This window comes from Convolutriloba macropyga, chromosome 10, assembly GCF_964194025.1.
Source record: "Convolutriloba macropyga chromosome 10, txConMacr16.3, whole genome shotgun sequence".
Classification (NCBI taxonomy): Eukaryota; Metazoa; Xenacoelomorpha; order Acoela; family Convolutidae; genus Convolutriloba; species Convolutriloba macropyga.
Window position 1 is genome coordinate 12,531,599 of NC_134477.1, and position 20,002 is coordinate 12,551,600.

General features: G+C 37.7%; 1 protein-coding gene across 4 annotated transcripts in view; it reads left to right on the top strand.

Moving 5' to 3' along the window:
* Nucleotides 1-19,778, top strand: part of LOC142348596 (uncharacterized) — a 50,787-nt gene extending 31,009 nt beyond the window's left edge. For all 4 annotated transcript variants that reach the window (XM_075399991.1, XM_075399992.1, XM_075399993.1 and 1 more), the window contains 4 exons: nucleotides 4,776-4,881; nucleotides 10,883-11,059; nucleotides 11,740-11,949; nucleotides 19,297-19,778. In XM_075399991.1, coding sequence (XP_075256106.1) covers nucleotides 4,776-4,881; nucleotides 10,883-11,059; nucleotides 11,740-11,949; nucleotides 19,297-19,446 — 643 coding nt within the window. In that variant the 3' untranslated portion in view covers nucleotides 19,447-19,778. The remainder of the gene's footprint in view (nucleotides 1-4,775; nucleotides 4,882-10,882; nucleotides 11,060-11,739; nucleotides 11,950-19,296) is intronic.
* The last annotated feature ends 224 nt before the right edge of the window (nucleotides 19,779-20,002 follow it).

Sequence of the window (20,002 nt, forward strand, 5' to 3'; positions counted from 1 at the left end):
AATGGCATGTGCTCTGTAACTTGGGCGGGGGGGGGCACAAACGGAAAATATTCAGTCAAACTTGGCTCTGATCAATATATTTGTCACAGAAAATTGCCGACTGTGTTAGAGAGCCCAGCGAGTGAAGTATATTTTAAAAGACTACAACAGTTAATAAAAGTTAAACGTAACGATAAACTCTCGAACACAATTGGGTGCAATTATTGTAGTCGGGTGGGTCCTTTGCAAAATTTTTGCTTGAACGGTTTTCTTACAGACACGGAATGTTCATTTGCCAACTTCTGACTTTCCGAGTGACTTTTTCACACTTTGGATTTCGGGTGATATGAATGGCGCTTTCAGAGTTCTTTTTCAATTTCTTTATAATCTCAGTAATAATGATTGTTGTTGAACGCTACTGTATACCCCGCCGCTTAGTCTATATTTTTGGAAACAAATGCTCTCTGCTTGTTTTTGCCCTACAAAAACCGAATGAAGCCTTGTTAATTGCTCATAAACAAAGATTTTAGCAAATATATTAGTCCTGTGTTCTTTTTAGCGATTTTGTGCTTGACCAATTTTTCATCTGACACGGTTTTTTTGGAGGGCATTAGGTTTTTGTTCAGAGCCTTTCGGCTCACTAGTCTCTAAGTATGCGACTGAAGCAGTTCAAAAAACATGGACATCAATTCATGACGTGAAGGGAGGTTGTTAGAGTTTGACACCTTCCACTCCCCGACCTTCACCACCATTCCACCTCAGTCATTTCACCCGTAACCCCGCACACTCGCCACCATCCCCGCACTCACCACAGACCTTTTCTCCTTTACCCCCTCAATTAAGCTGAAGCTAGCCTCCTTAAGCCGTAGCTAGCTACTGACAAAGTCGCCGCTTGCTTGAGAGCGATTCGACCGAATTTAGTGGTTTCTGTTTGAATTCATCAATTTGATATCATTTTGACGTTAGTCTCTTCTAGATTCATTAAAACATATAGAGAAAAAAGCTGATTCACGGTTTCTGTTAATTGAGTATTCAAGCGTTTGTTCATCTATATAAAGAGCAATTATAAGAAACTGGGGTAAACAAATTATTTCAACTCCTCGGGAGTGAGAGATTGATAATCTCTTCGTAGTTTTGAAAGCAATTCAAGCCGCGGTTTTTCAAGACCGGCGGTTTTTCGAATACGGCTGCTGTATTTGATGATTTTTGACGGCAAACTCGAGGTTTTGGTAGCTTTACTCATATTTTCAATTAGTGAGAAAACTTCTATTTCTCAATGCTGATTTTTTACGTGCTGTCTTTCGATAGTTTTTTTATTGTCGTTATGAATTATTCAGGCTGATTTTTTTAAAATAGTTTTCCAATGCTCTTCCAGTCATTTCTAGGTCTAGTGTTTTGTTTAGACCATGAAATTTCTTCGAATTGTAGCTCACAACTTGAACTATGCTGTTATTTACTCTCGAAGAGTAATTATTGTAAACGTGTGGTGGACTCGAAGAGGAGTGTTGAGATTCTACAGATTTTTTAAAGCAGAAAGCAAGTTTGTTAATGACTTGAATATTGACTTCTTTCTTTTCGAGTGTTTGCCTCCGTCTTTGATTGTTGTCTTCTGTTTTTGAACATTGGGCTTGAACAATAGCTGTTTGTAATGCACAGCAGTTAGGAACTACTGATAATTTTCAAGGTGAAGAGGTTCAATTGAGAATTTTGGAGATCATTTGAGCACCTCGTATTCGCCCCACATGCCCCCACCCCCATGAACCCCCCATCTATCCCACATGCCCCCACCTAACACCCCCCTCCTATTGAACTAAAATTCTCTGCATTTTTAAACATTTTACAGTTTATTAGACTAGCGTTTTTGTTGTTTATTCTTAATTGCTCTCAAACGAAGTTGGTAGCAATTATATTAATTCTGTTAGTCTTTCTTTTTCATGCAGTTTTTCGCTTGACCGATTTTTCGTCTGACGCATCTGATTTTGGTCCTCAAAAACAGGATAAACAGGTAGCGCCCAGCGGGCATTCAGGTCTCCTAGAGCCTTTCAGCTCAATATTTCCAAGTATGCGATTCACAAACTGTTTTGGAGACTTATACTTATGAGTGAAGGACGGTTTTTAGAAGTTGACCCCCCATATCAACCCTTCACCCCACTTCACCCCCAACCCCTACTTCTGCACATTGTTCAGGCCGTAAGGGCCCCATGCAGCCAAAGACCCCCTCGAACCGAACTGTTGCCCCCCCCCCCCCCAATCCCCTCCCCCATCAGCTGCCCTCCCCCGGTGCACCCCTCTGCGCGCACATCACGACCCTTCAGTTAAGTTGAAGCTAGCCTCAGTAAACCGTGGCTAGCTACTGACGAATTCAACCGGTCGTTTGAGAGCAATTCGCCCGACATTAGACGGTTATGTTTTGAAATTTCAAATCGCGGTAAGGATAGGTTAAACATTTTATATTGCACGGTGCTTCGAGTCGTTTCGGGTTTTCTATCGGCTATGTTTTTTATGCAAAAGTTTTGCTTGACACTTTTTTTGACTTTTCTAATGAGTTTTGCGCCCTTGACTGTTACGCGCCTCCACTTTTTGCGTGATACAAGGTTCCCTCTCAATCACATTTTCAAGCGGCTGAATTCAATTGGCAATTTAATACTAAAAGTCAAATGGTAAGTGCGAAACATTAATTCTTAATAGTGGAATATAATAACTGCAGAGGTCATTTGAAGCCCCCTAGTGATTTTCAGTTACAACCCCCCCCCCCCCCCACCCCCGACTGAAGCAGGCTGCAATGGGTTAGAGCTCGCACTAGTCTTTCGAGAGCAATTCTGACTTTTTATCCGTATCTGTTACGGAGTGTTTGCTAGCTGACATTGGTATTAAGCTTATTGGCTTTCAGTTTAGAAGCTGAATTAACTATTTTTAGATTCTAACTGAAACTGCACGCCAAATTAGAACACTTTTTGACACCGAAAAAACAGAAAAACTTTGGTCAATTTCTGTCTCTTGTTTTTCTTTGTTTTAATTCCGATGTGCCTCAAGCGCGTCAACGGGGGCCATTTTCCAGCAATCTGTGGGCTATGTTTGCAGTTCGAATAAAGGTCCAGCAGGTATTGCGCCTATTTTCCGGCAATCTGAAGGCTCTCATTTTTAATAACTTCATTTATACTTTTCCGCATAATTTTCAATGAAGAATTGATTAAACTTTTATTTCACATAGCCTCTTTTTTATCATTTTTATAGCTGGGAAGCTGTAAGCTGAGTGGAGCTATATTGTGGTGCTCTTGTTTTTTTTTTTGTTTCGCCGTCTGGCGCCCTTTTTCGTTTTACATTTTGTCCCACATGAAAGCTGAAAAAGTCAAAATTTTTGAATTACTTACTTCTTCCTCTCACTAACAGCGTTTGCGCGCGTGACGTCACTTCTCACTCTCTCTAGAAAAAGTATTTAAGGCATTTTGCGTGATTTGATTTTGATCATACGTGACTTACTTCACTCAATAAATGACTTTTGCCCTTTAAAACTTGGTTTAATTTGAATTAGTTTAAGCTCAAAGGAACTCATATGTCCAGTACAGGTCCCTAATAAAAGGCTTCTGTAGAATGAATTTCAACAAGCTTTATTTATCGCTCAATGATTTTTAACTAGCTTTTTGAGCGGCGTCGATTTTTTCAATTTAGACCTGCATCTGTTTCTATCTATTATCTGTATTATACGGCAGGCAAGTCTATTCTTTCGTAGCTATTCTGGCAATCTGCCGGCTATGTTTCTAATTAGAAGATACAAATCGGAATTATAAGCGGCAAGAGAATGAAAATTTATTGGAAATTGCGAAACGACATCCCGTATAGATTGACGACCGTTATAATAGTTATCTTCTCTTGCTGAGACATTGTGATTAACCTAAATCAGCAAATGGACCTAAAAATTCTAGCGTCCCCTAAAGGAGTGTGACAACTCCCTTTCTTATCGGTAGAGCTCAAATGATGGGTACTCCCACTTTGTGTTGCTATGCTTCACAATTTAGAAAGTACCAATATCGAATTTGCTCATCAGCTATATGAATTGATTACTCAATAGAGGGTTGATGGGCAGAACAGAGTTTAATGAGTCGTTTTTGATTGCTCTCAAACGAAGTTTGTAGCAGTTATATTAGTACTGTTAGTCTTTTTTTATGCAAACTAAACCGTAGCTAGCTACTGACAAAGCCAACCGCTCGCCGGTCGTTTCAGAGCAATTCGCTCCGACGTTAGTCGGTTATGTTTGACCTTAAGTATTCAAAACAGTATTGTTTGAAAGCTTAACTATGGATTTTAGACGCAAATATCGATTGTATTGGCCAGCCATATGCAATAGGAGTGTTAAATTTAGTAACGTGTAATTTCAAGAGGTTTTGATGGGAAACCTTTTTAGCTGTGTCCAAAAGAAGAATTCAAATTCAAATCGGTGCATTTTCAAGTAGGCATACATATAAATATCCGTCAACTGTTCGCAGATACCAAAACATTGCGCAGATACCCATAAGCTACAGTTGCAGTTTTTTAAAACCCGCGTTTATAAATTTTTATCTATCTAGACAAGAAAACGTGAAACCTCTCATTCAATTATACTCTCAAGTACAAAAAACTAGCTCGAATCATTCTCTGATTAGGACAGAAATTGGTGGCTGAATCAGGTTTGATGAGTTTTTGAAACGGATTATAATAATGGACTGAATTGTCTTAAGAGGTCAGTAAGGGCAGCGAGATAGGTATAAATGATTCTGATAGTGGAAAGAACTGATTTAATGACTGTGATGATTTTGTAGAGTGATCAAAGGACCTCTAGTGTGTGGAAATGAAGCCATGTGTATGGATCTGGAGACATCCCAGTCTCTCTTTCTCTGTGGAGATCATGCCAGTGGATACTTAGATGTAAGCCGGAACTTAATATATCTATTTATCCCCATTTTTGGATCTCCACCTCCCCATGAAAAACATACGTGAACAAGTAAATACGCTTGTTTGTTGCACTGATGATGACTTCAAGTCTAATAGCAGGTGGGACTACCCATTCAAACTGATATATACAATTATAGAGATGGATAAGTATACTTTGTTATAGCTGCGAAGCTGTAAGCTGAGCGAAGCTATATTGCGGTGCTCTTGGTTTTTTTTACAATTCAAAGAATTTGAATTGTATTGGGGCGCTGTCTTTTTAATTGCTCTCAAACGAAGTTTGTAGTTAATTGCTCTCAAACGAAGTTTGTAGCAATTATATTAGTCCTGTCGGTCTTTTTTTTTTATGCGATTTTTCGCTTGACCAATTTTTCGTCTGACGCTTTTGACTTTTCGTCCTCAAAAACGGGATAAACAGGTAGCGCCCAGTGGGCATTAAGTGCTCTTAGAGCCTTTCAGGTCTGTTTCAGCTCAAACTGTTTTGGAGACTTATACTTATGGTGTGAAGGGCGGTTCTTAGAGGTTGAGACCCCCCCCTCCTGTTGACCCCCCACCCCCACTATTGCCTCCACCACCCCCCCCACCGCGCTGTTGCCCCCCCCCCCCAACCCAGTGCTGCCCCCATCAGCCCCCGGTGCACCCCCCCCCCCCCCGTGGCTAACTACTGACCAAGCCAACCGCTCGCCGGTCGTTTGAGAGCAATTCGCCCGACGTTAGTCGGTTATGTTTTTTAAGATCTGTTCACACATTTTCATGATTTTTGAAGTCAAATTGGAGTGGTTATTTTGGTCACGCCGAAACAGGAAGTGGAGCGAAAAAGCGAGTGGCTTTGCGGCGTGAATTTTTTTTTCGCTCTAATTTTAAAGTAGAGTGAGAAAATGGCGTTTGAACAAAAATTCGCTTTCTCGCTAGTGGTTTTTTATAGCTGCGAAGCTGTAAGCTGAGCGTAGCTATATTGCGGTGCTCTTGGTTTTTTTTTGTTTCGTCGTCTGACGCTTCATTTTCGTTTTACATTTGTTCTAGAACATTCTGTCTCGTCACTGCTTAAATGGCTTTTTCGTGCTTGATTTCACGCTTTCTGCGTGACCTAAAATGCGGTTATTCAGAAACAGAATCTGTTCCTAAAACAAAGTTGATTGTGAGAGAAAAGGTTGTATGGTCCGATAGCCGAGTGGTTAAGGCGGCGGGCTGTTAATCCGGAGATCACCGGTTCGAGACGCGACAGGGAAAATTTTTTTGCACCCAAAAACAACCTCCTTTGAAATAAACTTGTAACTTTTATAGGCGGCGGCCATAACTATTATCAACTCACTTCTGTATCTTTTTGCATCTGTATTTTACGGCACGCAAGTCTATTTCGCAGCTATTCCGGCAATCTGCCGGCCATGTTTGTTCACATGCGGCAATTTCACTTCGGTTTTTACTATTTTTTTTCGATTTTTTTGGATCGGATTTTTTCTAAATGGTTTTCGCAATCCATTCATAGTTCATTCCACGTCTAGTTTTTTGTTTAGTCAATGAAAATTCTTTGAATTGTACGTCTGGACTTGTCCTGCTATGTTTTTTTGTTTCGTCGTCTGACGCTCTTTTTCGTTTTACATTTGTTCACACAGCAAAGCTGAAAAAGTCAAATTTTCTGAATGACTTCTTTCTCTCACTAACAGCATTTGCGCGCGTGACGTCATTTCTCACTCGCTTTAGCAAAAGTTTTTAGGTTATTTGCGTGATTAGATTTTGATCATATGTGACTTACCTCACTCAACAAAATGACTTTTGCACTTCAAAACTTAAGTTTTATTTGAATTTGTTTGAGGTCAAAGGAACTCATTTGTGCAGTAAAGGTCCCTAATAAGAGGCTTCTGCGGAATGAATTTTGACAAGCTTTATTAATTTATCGCTGAATATTTTTTACCTAGTTTTTTTGAGCGGCGTCGATTGTTTTTCAATTTAGATCTGTATCTGTTTCTATCTCTATTATATGGCACGCAGGTCTATTCTTTCGCAGCTATTCCGACAATCTGCCGGCTGTTTGATATAGATAGGTGCTATTTTTAAGCGGGATACTTCTGAGCATTTCGTTTGTAGGATGGGCGGCAGTGTATATAAAATCAAAAGTGTGACTTGAGAATACCTCTCACTGCGAACTCATATACATTTAATTTCTCTAAAATTTCGTGCTGGTGTTCTTGACCGTTTTCAATAAATCACTGCCTGTTCTTGGACCAAATCACTGCCTGTTCTTGGACCTCTAATTTTTGTACTATAGATAACTTTGTCAAAGATAACTGAAATTAACGTTAATGTTTTCGGGTTTGCAAGGGACTTGTCTCTATTAACTAGCAATAATTTCTATCGTTCTGACAAAATAGTCAAAATGGTGGTATTAAATTCAGAACTGAAACACTCAAATCCTAAAAAGCTCCAAATATCGGGGTGTCAAGTTTGACAATAATTTTAACAAGAACACACAAGAGAACAAGGGGGTCGACACAAGCTTTGCATCTCACAGGAAGTGTTCCAACCTATTAAATAGCCAATTTTAAGAGGATATGATGGAAGAAGGGACATAGACAACGAGTAACAATTTGAAGTCAAAGTGTATAACATAAAGAGTTAAGAGGTATTAATTGCTCTTGAACGTAGTTCATAGCAATTATTGTAAACGTGTGTGTCTTTAATTGCTCTTAAACGCAGTTCTTAGCAATTATTGTAAACGTGTTTGTCTTTTTTATGCAAATTTTTCGCTTGACAATTTTGCGCTTTTCTTCTAGAACATTCTCTGACTTCTCAAGTGACTTTTTCACGCTTTCGTTTTTCATTGTTGAGTGATCTCTATTGCTCTGAAGTAAAGCTAATATAAATTCGGTTGCAGAATAGGAGAGGAATGTAATCTGTAGCGCAGTGGTTAGTGGTTGTGGCTGTGGAGAGGGAGGTCAGTGGTTCGAATCCCGGCGGGGGAAAAGTTTTTTGAACCCATAAAGAAAAATTGATCTAGGCTACAGTCCCTGAATTAAATTGCCTCGCGTGTCGTTCAAGAGCAATTCTTCCGACATTTGTCGGTTTATGTTTTTTATGCAAAATTTTCGCTTGACAATTTTGACTTTTCGAGTGACTTTTACGCCCTTGACTTTTTGCGTTTCGCGTGATCTAAAATTCTCTCTCAATCACAATTTCAAGCAGTTGAACTCAATTGGCGGCAATTTAATACTAAAAGTCAAATGAAAAGTGCGCCGAAACTGGTGTCATTTTTTACTTTAAATCTTAATAGTGGTATATGTTAACCTCTAATATGGTTATTTGAAGCCCACTATAGAAGTTCTTTGTCCCATTTAGGCTCCCCCCCACCCCCCGACTGAAGCAGGCTGCAATTGATTAGAGCTCCCACTAGTCGTTCAAGAGCAATTCTTCTGACGTTTAGTCGGTTATGTTTAATCTCTCAATTCGCAAGAACCGTTAAGAATTTAAACTGCTTTGCTCTCCCCTTTAAAAAACAACTTTGCTAAAAAGCCAGCATTAGCTCAAGCTTTTAGCTTCGTCTCTCGCTTTTAGCTTTTCGTCTTCGATAACGGGTTAGACAGCTAAAGCCTGGAGGGCATTAAGTGACTGAACAGCTCTCTTAGAGGCTTGCACCTTACTAAGTATGCCCTTCATTGACACTGTCGAGGAGACGTAAGATCATTGTGTTAAGGTCGGTTCTTAGAAGGTTGACCGACCTCACCATTCCTCTACCACTCCCGTGTCCGTCTCGTTTCATTCCTAACTCAGCACGCTTTAACCCCTGCGAGCACCACGCCTAATGCTAGAAGCATCCATAAGCCCCAGCTAGCTACCTACCATCACAGGCAACCGCTAGCCGGTTGCTTGGGCAATTCGCCCTATGTTTGCCGGTTATTTTGATAGCTGCGAGCTGAGTGTAGCTGTATTGCAGTGTTCTGGTTTTGTTTCGTCGCCTCGCTCTTTTCTTCGTTTTACACTTGTTCGCAGAGCGAAGGTGAAGGTCAAATTTTTTGAATGTCTTTTTCCTCTCACTAACAACTTTTCCGCGCCCGTGGTCATTTATCACTCTCTCTAGCGAAAGTTTATAGGAAATCTGCTTGACCAGATTTTTAATTGCTCTCAAACGAAGTTTGTAGCAATTATATTAGTCCTGTCGTTCTTTTTTATGCAATTTTTCGCTTGACCGATTTTTCGTCTGACCAATTTGACTTTTCGTCCTCAAAAACAGGATAAAATGGTTGCGACCAGCGGTCATTAAGTGCTCTTAGAGCCTTTCCGCTCACTATTCTCCAGGTAGGCGATTGACAAAAACTGTTTTTAGACTTCATGGTGTGAAGGGCGTTTCTTAGAGAGTGACCACCACAACCCCCTCCCCCACCCCACATCAGCCCCCCTCACTCACCCCAATTCCCTCCGCTGCTCACCGTTCTGGACCTAAGGGCCCCGTGCAGCCATAGACCCCACTCCCATTGTTGCCCCGACCCCAGCCCCCGTGCACCCCTGTGCGCTCACCTAACGCACCTTCAATTAAACTAAAGCTAGCCTCACTAAACCGTGGCTAGCTACTGACGAAGCCAACTGCTCGCTGGTTGTTTAAGAGCAATTCGCCCGACGTTAGTCGGCTATGTTTATCATATGTGACTGAACTCTGTCAACAAAATGACTTCTGCACTTTATAACCTAGGTTTAAATTGAATCAGTTCAAGGTCAAAGTAACTAATATGTGTAATTATGATCCTTAATAAAAGTTTAGGACCATTTTACTGGGACCGATGAGAGACGAAGTAACAAAGAATTTAGAAACTAGCAAAAATCAGGAAAGTAGCAAAAATTGAAATGTTTTTGAAAAGTGACGTTAAAGGCAATGATGCAAGTAATTAAATATTATTTGAATGTATAAATAACAACACGAAGCAGTACCATTAAGCAATAGCATTTGAGATCTTAAAGACATTTGCAATATTATTATAGCTGCGAAGCTGTTAGCTGAGCGTAGTTATATTGCGGTGCTCTTGGTTTTTTTTGTTTCGTCGTCTGACACTCCATTTTCGTTTTATATTTAATCTAGAACATTTTGTCTCGTCACTGCTTAAATGGTTTTTTCGCGCTTGATTTCACGCTTTCTGCGTGACCTAAATTGTGGTTATTCAGAAGTTGTCTGTTGCTAAAACAAAGTTGATTGTATGAAAAAAGATTGTATGGTCCGACAGTCGAGTGGTTAAGGCTACTGGCTGCTGTTATTCAGGAGATCGTCCGTTCGAGCCACGGCCGTGAAACATTATTTGCACACAAAAACAACCTCCTTTGAATTAAACTTGTAAGTTATATAGGTGGCGGCGGTAACTTCTACCAACTCACTTCTGTTTTTTTATCTGTATTTTACAGCACGCAAGTCTATTTCGCAGCTATTCCGGCAATCTGCTGGCTATGTTTTATTGACATTGGTTCGCAATTTTAAGTTGGTTTATTTGAAAATTACTGACTTTTACAGAGTTAATTTTTAGAGCAGTTCCTACGAGTCATATTTTGATCGAATATTGGTTGAAAAGCTACATGGCTTGCTCATCATCTGAAAAGTTATCATCTGTTTATATTTTTGAATTTTGGCCATCACTATATCGTATTCCTGTTTGTAGACGAGGTTATTATCTGATGTAGCTCAGGTTCTAAGTAACACTTAAATTGTCGTTCATTCAAACACTACAACGGATTTTGTTTTAAAAAGCGTGTTTTAATAATTTCAAACTTATCATTATATTTTGTGCATAATAATATGCTTTTGCTTAATCGTAGGAAACCAGCATTTTGTTGTCGCGGTCTTTTTTTCAGCTAAATTTTTATTGACTCTCATGACAAATTGTTCTTTTAGATGCGCATAATTGCTGTTTTTTTTGTAACTATGGATTTTTTGCTTGTGAAATGTTCACTGGGTACAACCATTGCACCCACCATACGTTTTTTTATCCATTCTTTTTTTCAGATTGTGGACTACTCGGATTCAGAGACGCTCTCAGTTGCTACCCGACTTTTATTGCCCAAAGACAGATTTGTACAGCCTTATGCGTGTGCCTTCTTCGGACTGGACAGAATTCTAGTTGGAGGAAGCAATCCCAATTGTTTCAGAATCATTGACAGAAGAATCAATGCCAGCTCTCAGGTATTATTGAGTAGTTTACTTGTAAAATTTAAACAACATAGAACCCCTCCCTTCGCTCTCGGCAAGTTTTCAGCACGCATTAGGTAATGAGTTCTGAACTTTTGCAGGAGGATGAAGAATTTGTAGTAGGATTGAGGTTTACAAGAGGTTTCTTTTTTACTGGATCGTTTTTAAAATCCGCCGTCAGTGTCTCAAAGTCTACTATTAAGCCGTTTTCGTTTTGTTTGCGTTTGAGGTCATTTTTTATTAGAATATTCAGGACATCAATGTTTCAACCTTGATTTTTCGAGAACCTCTTCAGCAATCGATTCAGTATTTTCAGGGCTTTCCAATGATGCCACTTTTGTAGCTCTCCGCAAAAGATATCGATTAGCTCAAAATTGGCTTAATAAAAAATAGGGCAGACATACTGTTCCTAACCCCCAAATTAATTTCAAGGGTTGGAACCAAAACAATAGGATGGAATTAAATTCTGCAAATGATCTTAGTAAAAATCATTTTATTTTGGAAAAAATTTAGGGAACAATAGTGGTTGGGTAATAATGAGACTTCGAGCTCCAAGATTCTGCTGTTGAACCATTTTTTTGACCCGCTTGCTATGCTATACATTCGTGAACTTATTTTGGTTCTTTATGTTTCAAATAGTTTATATCTTTCCGCAAACATCCCATTTTATACAGGACGAAAATTCGTCATTCGTTGCCCAAGACAGCCGCCAAGCGCTGAACAAACAATCCGTTGCTCAGCCCTCTTCCTCTCAAGCACCACTTGGATCCTCGCAGTCAAACAAAGATGCAAACAAGCGTCCTTCTGTCGCAATGAGTACAGACCCAATTGCTAACCAGAAAATAGGCCAAGGAGTCAGTTTGATGCCAACTGTCTTCAAACAGGTGAGCTAAAGTTTTACAAATAAATTTAATGGAAATAGTTGATTAACGTAGTTGATAAATTTAATGTAGCAAGTAATTGCAACGATTTAAAATTGTTGAAAACTTGATAAACTTCATTTTGTTCCTCCTAGATGTGTATTCTCAATGTTATTAAAAACAATAGTCTCACACCTTTTTCTTTTAGTTTTCTGTGTTTGTATTTAACTAATTTTTCTGGCAGATTTCATAACGTAAACAAGTCTTACACGAAAGGAGAGCACGATTGTGAACAGTCGCATCGAATAATGTCGCATCGAAAAATGCAACTAAAACAAAGAATAGAAGTTTTCATTAACCATTTGGAGTTTTGAATTACACTTTTTTCTCCTGGTTGCAATTCCACATCTTTGGACCGATTAATTGCTCTCAAACGAAGTTTGGCAATTATTTGGGTCATGTGGTCTTCTTACGACTCGAAAAAAAGTATTTGTATTCCGAATGTTTATGCGACTCGAAGAAGAGTATTGGTATTCTTCAGGTATTTAGTGCTCGTAGAGTATTGGTGTTCTACAGGTTTTTACGACTTGAAAAGGAATTTTGTTATTGTACTTGTTTTTACGACTCAAAAAGCAGTATTGGTATTCTACAGGTTTTTTACGACTCGAAGTGGTGTGCTGGTTTTCTGTTTAACTGCTCTCAAACGAAGTTTGTAGCAATTATATTAGTCCTGTTGGTCTTTTTTTATGCGATTTTTCGCTTGACCGACTTTTCGTCCTCAAAAACGGGATAAACAGGTAGCGCCCAGCGGGCATTAAGTGCTCTTAGAGCCTTTCAGCTCTGTTTCAGCTCAAACTGTTTTGGAGACTTATACTTATGGTGTGAAGGGCGGTTCTGAGAGGTTGAGACCCCCCCCCCCCCCCGTTGACCCCCATCCCCACCGCGCGGTTGCCCCCCCCCCCCCCCCAACCCAGTGTTGCCCCCATCAGCCCCCAGTGCACCCCCCCCCCGTGGCTAGCTACTGACGAAGCCAACCGCTCGCCGGTCGTTTGAGAGCAATTCGCCCGACGTTAGTCGGTTATGTTTTTTTATAAGTGAGCGAGCAAGAAAGTGAGCGAATAGGAGTAAATAAATTTTGAAAAATTGGTAAATAAATTTTGAAGAATTGGTTTCGGTGAAAAAATTTGAAGAGCGAATAAAAGAATGGATATTTTGCGCATACCGCTTTTGATATGTTGGTGTAAAAAATGTTTCGCTAAGAGCGAATTTTTTTTCTGTTTTGGTTTTCTGTTCATTGGTTTTCTGTTTTATGAGTGAACGAGCAAGAAAGTGAGCGAACAAGTGCAGGGAGCAAATATTTTCCGCGAACAAATTTGAAGAGCGAATAAAAGTTAGTGGTTATTTTGTTCATACCTCTTTTGAAACAGCGAGAAATAATGGTGGGAAAATTCAGGTGGGGCAATCGAAATTTTCATGTTGTCTCGAAGGTTTTTTTAGACTAAACTATGATTTTTAGGTTGTTTGGTATCACTCTGAAAGTTTCTGGTGTTTAAAAGGAGTTTTACGCTAATTTTAAGGTTTTTCGTTTTTTAGACTATTTTAGCAATTTTTGTCCATTTCGTAGTTTTATTGCTTTTACTTGTAACTGATTTTAAATCTAATTCTCTTAGGCAGTTTGCATTACAAATTAAATTTAGGTTCTGTGGTGCCAAGCATTTTTTATTTTTGAGAAAATGATGCAATTTTCAATTTCCTGCCGTTCTCTCCATTTCGTTTTCCCCTTCATAATTTTTTTCCAAAATGTAAATTAATAATATAACCGAAAAGTTAAAGTTTAAATGCCTTCAGAAAAATCACGAATATTTATTGAAATAATCAAAATTTTACATCAAACTTCTGGTTATTAATTGGTGTTACCCATTAAGCTGTTCGTTCTACTATATAAAATAAGACACGAATGATCCTAACTGTCTATCTATTGGAAAATTTTCATGCTGACGTTGCAAAAACTCTGTTAAATTTCTTTTGAAAAGAATTTTGTTCTCCGTCTCTCTTACGTTAGAGTGTAAATTATTCCATTTTTGTATGCTCTTCAAAATCAAAGATCTTTTACTCTGCTTAGTATACTTTTGCGTTCTTATTATCAGCTGTTTTTTCCGTTTGTTCTGTTTTAACTGTAGGCGGTTTGCACATTTTTAAAATATTTCTGATACTATCCTCTGATTCAAATATGTGTGGAGTTTCAATATACTAAACTTTGAAATAATTAATTCAGCTGGTAGGACAGGCGATTTGAGAAGGATATCACGACAATTATCAAATTTACGACGCATATAACACACTTTTATGCCCCAATTAATCTGTCGATTTATACGCTGTATTTTTTTTGCGGACAATGTTTGTAAATAAACTCCTTTGAATGACAAATGAGACAGGACTAAAGATTTGAAAACTTGCAACCTTACTTCCAAAGGTATATGGTTTCGTACTAGATATAGTGAGCAAATGGTGGCCGCCATTTTTTTAAAACTACATCATGATGTGCTTCAAAAGTCAATTTTGAGTCAAGGTGTATTCCTAGATAACGACAACTCTCAGCAGATTTCATTAAATTTCCGTTAAAAGTAACTTTTAGTTCTAATTCGTCCCTGGTAGAAAAATAAAGTAGTTTTGTTTTATCAGCATTCAAAATGAGTTGATTTTGCTTCAAGTAACTGTCCGTCTTCAGTAAAATATTTTCAATATTTGTTGCAATTGTTTCTCCTGGTTCATATCGACATAAAATACTAGTATCGTCTGCAAATTGAACAAGCTCAAAGTCACCTTTGATTTTTTGAAAAATCCTTAACGTATAAAAGAAAAATTAGGGGTCCTAATACTGTGCCTTGCGGTACTCCGTGATTAACGAAATTGTGTTCTGAGACCTCGGTGCCTATTTTGACGCATTGTGATCTTTCTTCGAGAAAAGATCTCAATAAATTAACTGCAGGCTCAGAGAAGTTGAAGCACTCTGCTTTTTAAGAAATATTTTGTGCGAAATTGAATTGAATGATTTTGCAAGGTCTAAGATAATTGCTGCAGTTTTTTGCCCCTTTTCATGGTTTTCTATTACTGTCTCAGTGAAAAACAATACTGCATCTGTTGAAGATTTTTTTTGTTTTGGAATCCTAATTGCTCTTTATTCCATCATTTGGAAAAGGAGATGCTTCTCAAAAAGTTTAGCAAAGGTTGGTGTTACCGAAATTGGTCGATAGTTGCACACTTGTGTTGTTGATCCTTTTTTGTGAATTGGTGTGACATATGCATGTTTTAGAACAGTTGGAAGACACTGTTCTGAATACATTCATTAAAAATAAATTGCAGATGAGTACCAATTGCGTACTTCGCTGCCTTTAAAGCCCATGCATGGACAAATCCTGGACCCGGTGATTTACTGTTTTCTAAACTATCAATGGTTTTGTAGATTTCTTTTAAAGTCATTCCTCTAAAATTAAATTTTTCAGAACAGTGGTCCAACTTATTGATATTGTGAGGAACGAAATCACCAGAATGTTTGCCCATTTCCGCAAAAGATTTATGAAATGCATTGCAGATTGCTTTTTTGTCAACGTTCTTGGCTCCGTCTATTTCAATTTCAGACACATTAATACCTTGTTGTGGTTTCCTAATTTTTTATTGATGAAATTCCATTTCTGCTTCGATGTTTCACAGTGCTTAAAAAATTAACAGAATATTTGTGATGTGCATCTCGTAGTTTTCGGTTCACTAGATGACGGCATTTTTTGAACTCGAGCAAACAAACTCGTAGTTTTCGGTTCACTAGATTACGGCATTTTTTGTACTCGGGCAAACAAACACGGGGCAAACTTTCCATTCTACAATTTGATTTTTTGTCATGAAGCAGTGATCGATAAGGGATTGATTAGTTTTGCTGATGCGAGTGTAAGTGTCCACATTTGTTGGGTTAAGTGCCAGACCAGATGTAAAGTTATCAAGTATTTCTTTCTCTTTTTTATTGAATTGGTCAGTGTTGTAGTCACCAAATAGAAAAAGATTGTCTGTTTAGGAAAATGCTTTAAATACTTCAGCACTGAACTTGTTCAAGAAACATTCGGAAATATTTTTACTCGGATTGTACGAAATATTCACCAAACATTTATCTTTCAGAGTTTCATTAATTTCGAGCCACATTGATTCAAAAAAATTTGCATTAGCTATCTCAAATTCTTTCTTACGTTTAACATTGAAGTGTCTGGGGATCCAAACTCCAACACCCCCACCTCGCTGGACTCCCGTTTGTTTTGATCGAGCTTTTTGTAAGAAAAGATGTTCATTACTAATATTGACATTAGTGTCCTGTTGCTCGGAAATCGATGTTTTCGGTTACTATAAGTATAGTTTGCGAATCTAGTTGTTCAAGCAAATTCGAAAGGTCTTCATACTTATTTTGTATGCTACGCGCATTTATGAGAAAAAATTTCAAACACTTTTGGGATGGATCTAGCACTTTATCAAAAGTCGACAAGTTCGATGTATTAAAGGGTCCCGGATTTTTTTCAACATCTCCACAAAGGAGTAATGTTTTTCTCAAAACCAAATTGCAAAGAAAACGGACAGCTTTGAGGCGCAAAATTTTTTCAATCCAGCTGACCATCAATATGTACACAATATTGTAAAACGAATGTTTTGCTTGAGTTAAACTGCTCCTACTGACTATGAAGTGATTTTTGTGCAAATTTGTCAGAAAAAAGTACTACTAATATTAAAAAACAAATTCTCGTATCATTCACATTATTCAACTCAAGCAATATTGCGATAATTTGGAATTTTTCGAGGTTGGATCACATTCTGTGCTGCAGGTAGATTTTTCGAGACATTATAGTGACAAATATTATTCACAAGGTTTTTGATTCCATTTATGTTTGGGTGAACCCCGTCATAAGAAATATCATTATCTGTTAGAGCATTGTCAAGACATTGAACTTTTGACCGCGGCTACAGACCATCCAGTTCCAGACATATCATCTCAAGTTGATCATTAAACTTTGTAATTGCTTCATCATTACTATTTCGCCCATAACAGCCGTCCTTGGCAGGTGAAATTTTGCAGACAGCTACACGGTATGGTTTCAACTTTTTCATGCACTTATCAACTGTATCTTTTATTTGCATTGCAGCATCTTGCCCAGATAAACCTTTATCAATTGAATTATGTCCAGCGTGTAGTACTAAAGTTTCCGTCTTAGCCCCTGGAGAATATGTTTCAACGACAATTCCAATATATTTAATTGTTGCTGAAGAATATGAATGTATTGCCGTTTGCTGCGAGATGTCTTGTTGATTGATTTTGCGGTATGTGCTATCTGATATTAAAAGCTGCTTTGCAAAGCGTGTTATCACTTTCGGATAATATTTTTTATCTGGAGTTTCAATATTTACTAAACGCGAATTATCCTGCTTTTCTAGCAAATTCTCAATGACTTTGGATGTCTGTTCTTTGAAGTATTCGACATCTTTCTCCAGACGATTTATTGTCTCTTTCTGGAAAGTAACTGTCTGTTTCTGCAATTCGTACTGTGCCAAATTGTTTTCTAGAGATTTTATGATTCTATCCTTCTCATTTATTGTTTCACTGGTTTCTAGAAGTTTCGCAATTAGTTCCTCTTTGTTACAGTTTTCAAGGACTTTTTTTGAAAACATGATAATCTTGTATTGCTTTTAGTTGAATAATAAACAAAATTACAGCATGATTTTTTTTTTAAAAGTTGAGGGAAAAATTGTACCTGAAATAGAATTAAAGATAATGTGATGTAAATGGTTTGGTCTCACCCGATGACAAGATGGAATACAGCCCAATTTATGTGTATAGAATACCCAAATTCAGATAAATTGACGTTCAAAAAAATTGCAATTAAGTTATCAAAAAAAACTGTCTCGGGAGATCGTAACGGTGACACCAGTAGTTGGATAGAGACAGCACCCATACACTGATAACTAGAATACCCAGTAGTAATATACCGTAGCTTGAAAAAAAACGAAAAAATTTCTTCACTCCATATATTTAATGTTGAGTATGGCTTGTCGTTCAGTATTTTTTAGTGTTCAGAAGGGAGTAGACAAAATTTATAAATTCAGTATCAAAGTTTACACGCAGCTGACTTCTGACTTTCTAGATGGTTGTATGCTTGTATTGGCTTGTACAAATTGTTGTCAAGTTTATTTGTCGTGGTTGTTTGAAATAACTGATTGCTTTGTATGTGTGCCTATACAAATAGAAAACGTTAAACATTTTTGGTAATTTTTTGGGGATAATTTATTTCTTAGCTAATATTTTTTTGTCGATAAAATTATATTCTCTTCTTTGATGCTTACATGCTTATTACTATCCGAAACTAGATACTTAAGAGAATGGTTTTTAGGCGGAGACTTCTACGAATGGTTTCCGGAGTGCTTCCGGCCATTTCTTTAGTAGCTAAAAACAAGTTTTTTCATGACTTGATTTTGACTTTGTTTTCAAGCATTACCATTTTGTTTTAAAAAACTGACTTCTCGAACATTAGACTTTAACAGTAGGATATTTTCTCTTATATAGTAAATAGGAACTGAAGATAATATTCGAGGTAACAATGTCATTCTGAGAAATTTGTTTCTCATTGCACTGCCTCCCTATTCAAAGTACAGACCCCCCCTTCTACCTAAGTCTTTCTCGATTTTATTAGGCAACCGAATTTTGCCTTGGTTTTCTTTTATTGGTCCATCTGATTTAGGTATGGTAAGTTTAGAGATTTTCGAGTTGTTTCCGGTATTCTACCGGCTGTGTTTTTCAATGCGATTTTTCGCTCGAATGATTTTTCGTCTGATGCTTTCAATTTTTCGTAATTTTGAGAGTCCAAAATGGGCCAAGACGATATAAGAATTCTATTCTTGTATAAAGACAACAGCTTCGATTACATTTTGTTTAAAGAATACAATTGGTGAATAAAGATATCAAGGCAGATTTTCTATAAACAGTTCAGATCTTGAATTAGTTCAAAATGGAGAAAAATTAAACTAATTGTATGGTCATTTGAAGTAAAAAATTGACAGTGTTCAAGTTATTGCGTGAAAGTCCAGGACATCCTAATTTCTACAACCGAGAGCGGTTCTATCGCAGTTATTTCTGTGTCTTATCAATAGGGGAGTATGTTACCAAATGGGTACCAAATTTTTACTAAACTTGTTAAATGGGTAGCAAATTCAATGTTATTAAATAGGTACAAATATAGAGCATTTATACTCTTTACTACTCCTGAGAAGATGATCTTGTTCCAAGAAGGTCTTGTTTTCATTATTATACTTCTGCTATTGTTTAATTTCTGTTTTATTTTTCAGGGTGTCGCGACCGTGTACGGGAGTGTTGAAGACTTGCCCCAAGCAGTAACTTGCATTGGTCTGGGTCCAGAAGATAAACTGAAGAAACAGGTGATAGCTGCTGGGTCTGGCTCGCTTCTCATGTTCTTAAACAGCACAGTCAGAAGATGATGAAATATGCTGATAAAAGTATCGGATCCTAATGATACCAAAAACAGAAAGGAGAACTGAAACTAAGTGAGCTGTGTTGAGCCTGCGTTAAAGAATTTGGCGCGAGTTTGATGTATCAAGCGATGGATTTGGCTAGCTAAGATAATGTAGGAACTGAACTAAAAATTGCGTTAATTACTGCGAGCAAACATTATCTAATAATTGTACATAAAATCTGGTAGCTGTCTTGGTTATTGTATTATATTTGTTAATATTTGATTTGCCAATTTTTAAGCTTTATCTTAGTTGTACATAATTGTATGTTGTAAAAATTGAAGTTTTTCGAAGACTGATGTTTTTGGTCATAAGTTATAGAGAACCGATTCTTTAGTTCATCGTGCCTGTAAAATAACTGAATTCACAATGTCTTTTTGTAGGTATTGAGAATTCTTAGTTTAGTTGATAGTAACTTGTTTAAGGAACCGAATATTATGATCATAACATTATCTAGACACATTATTATTTCAAAGGGAACCATTGAATATTGAAGCCTTTGTCTGGAACATAAAAGTATTAG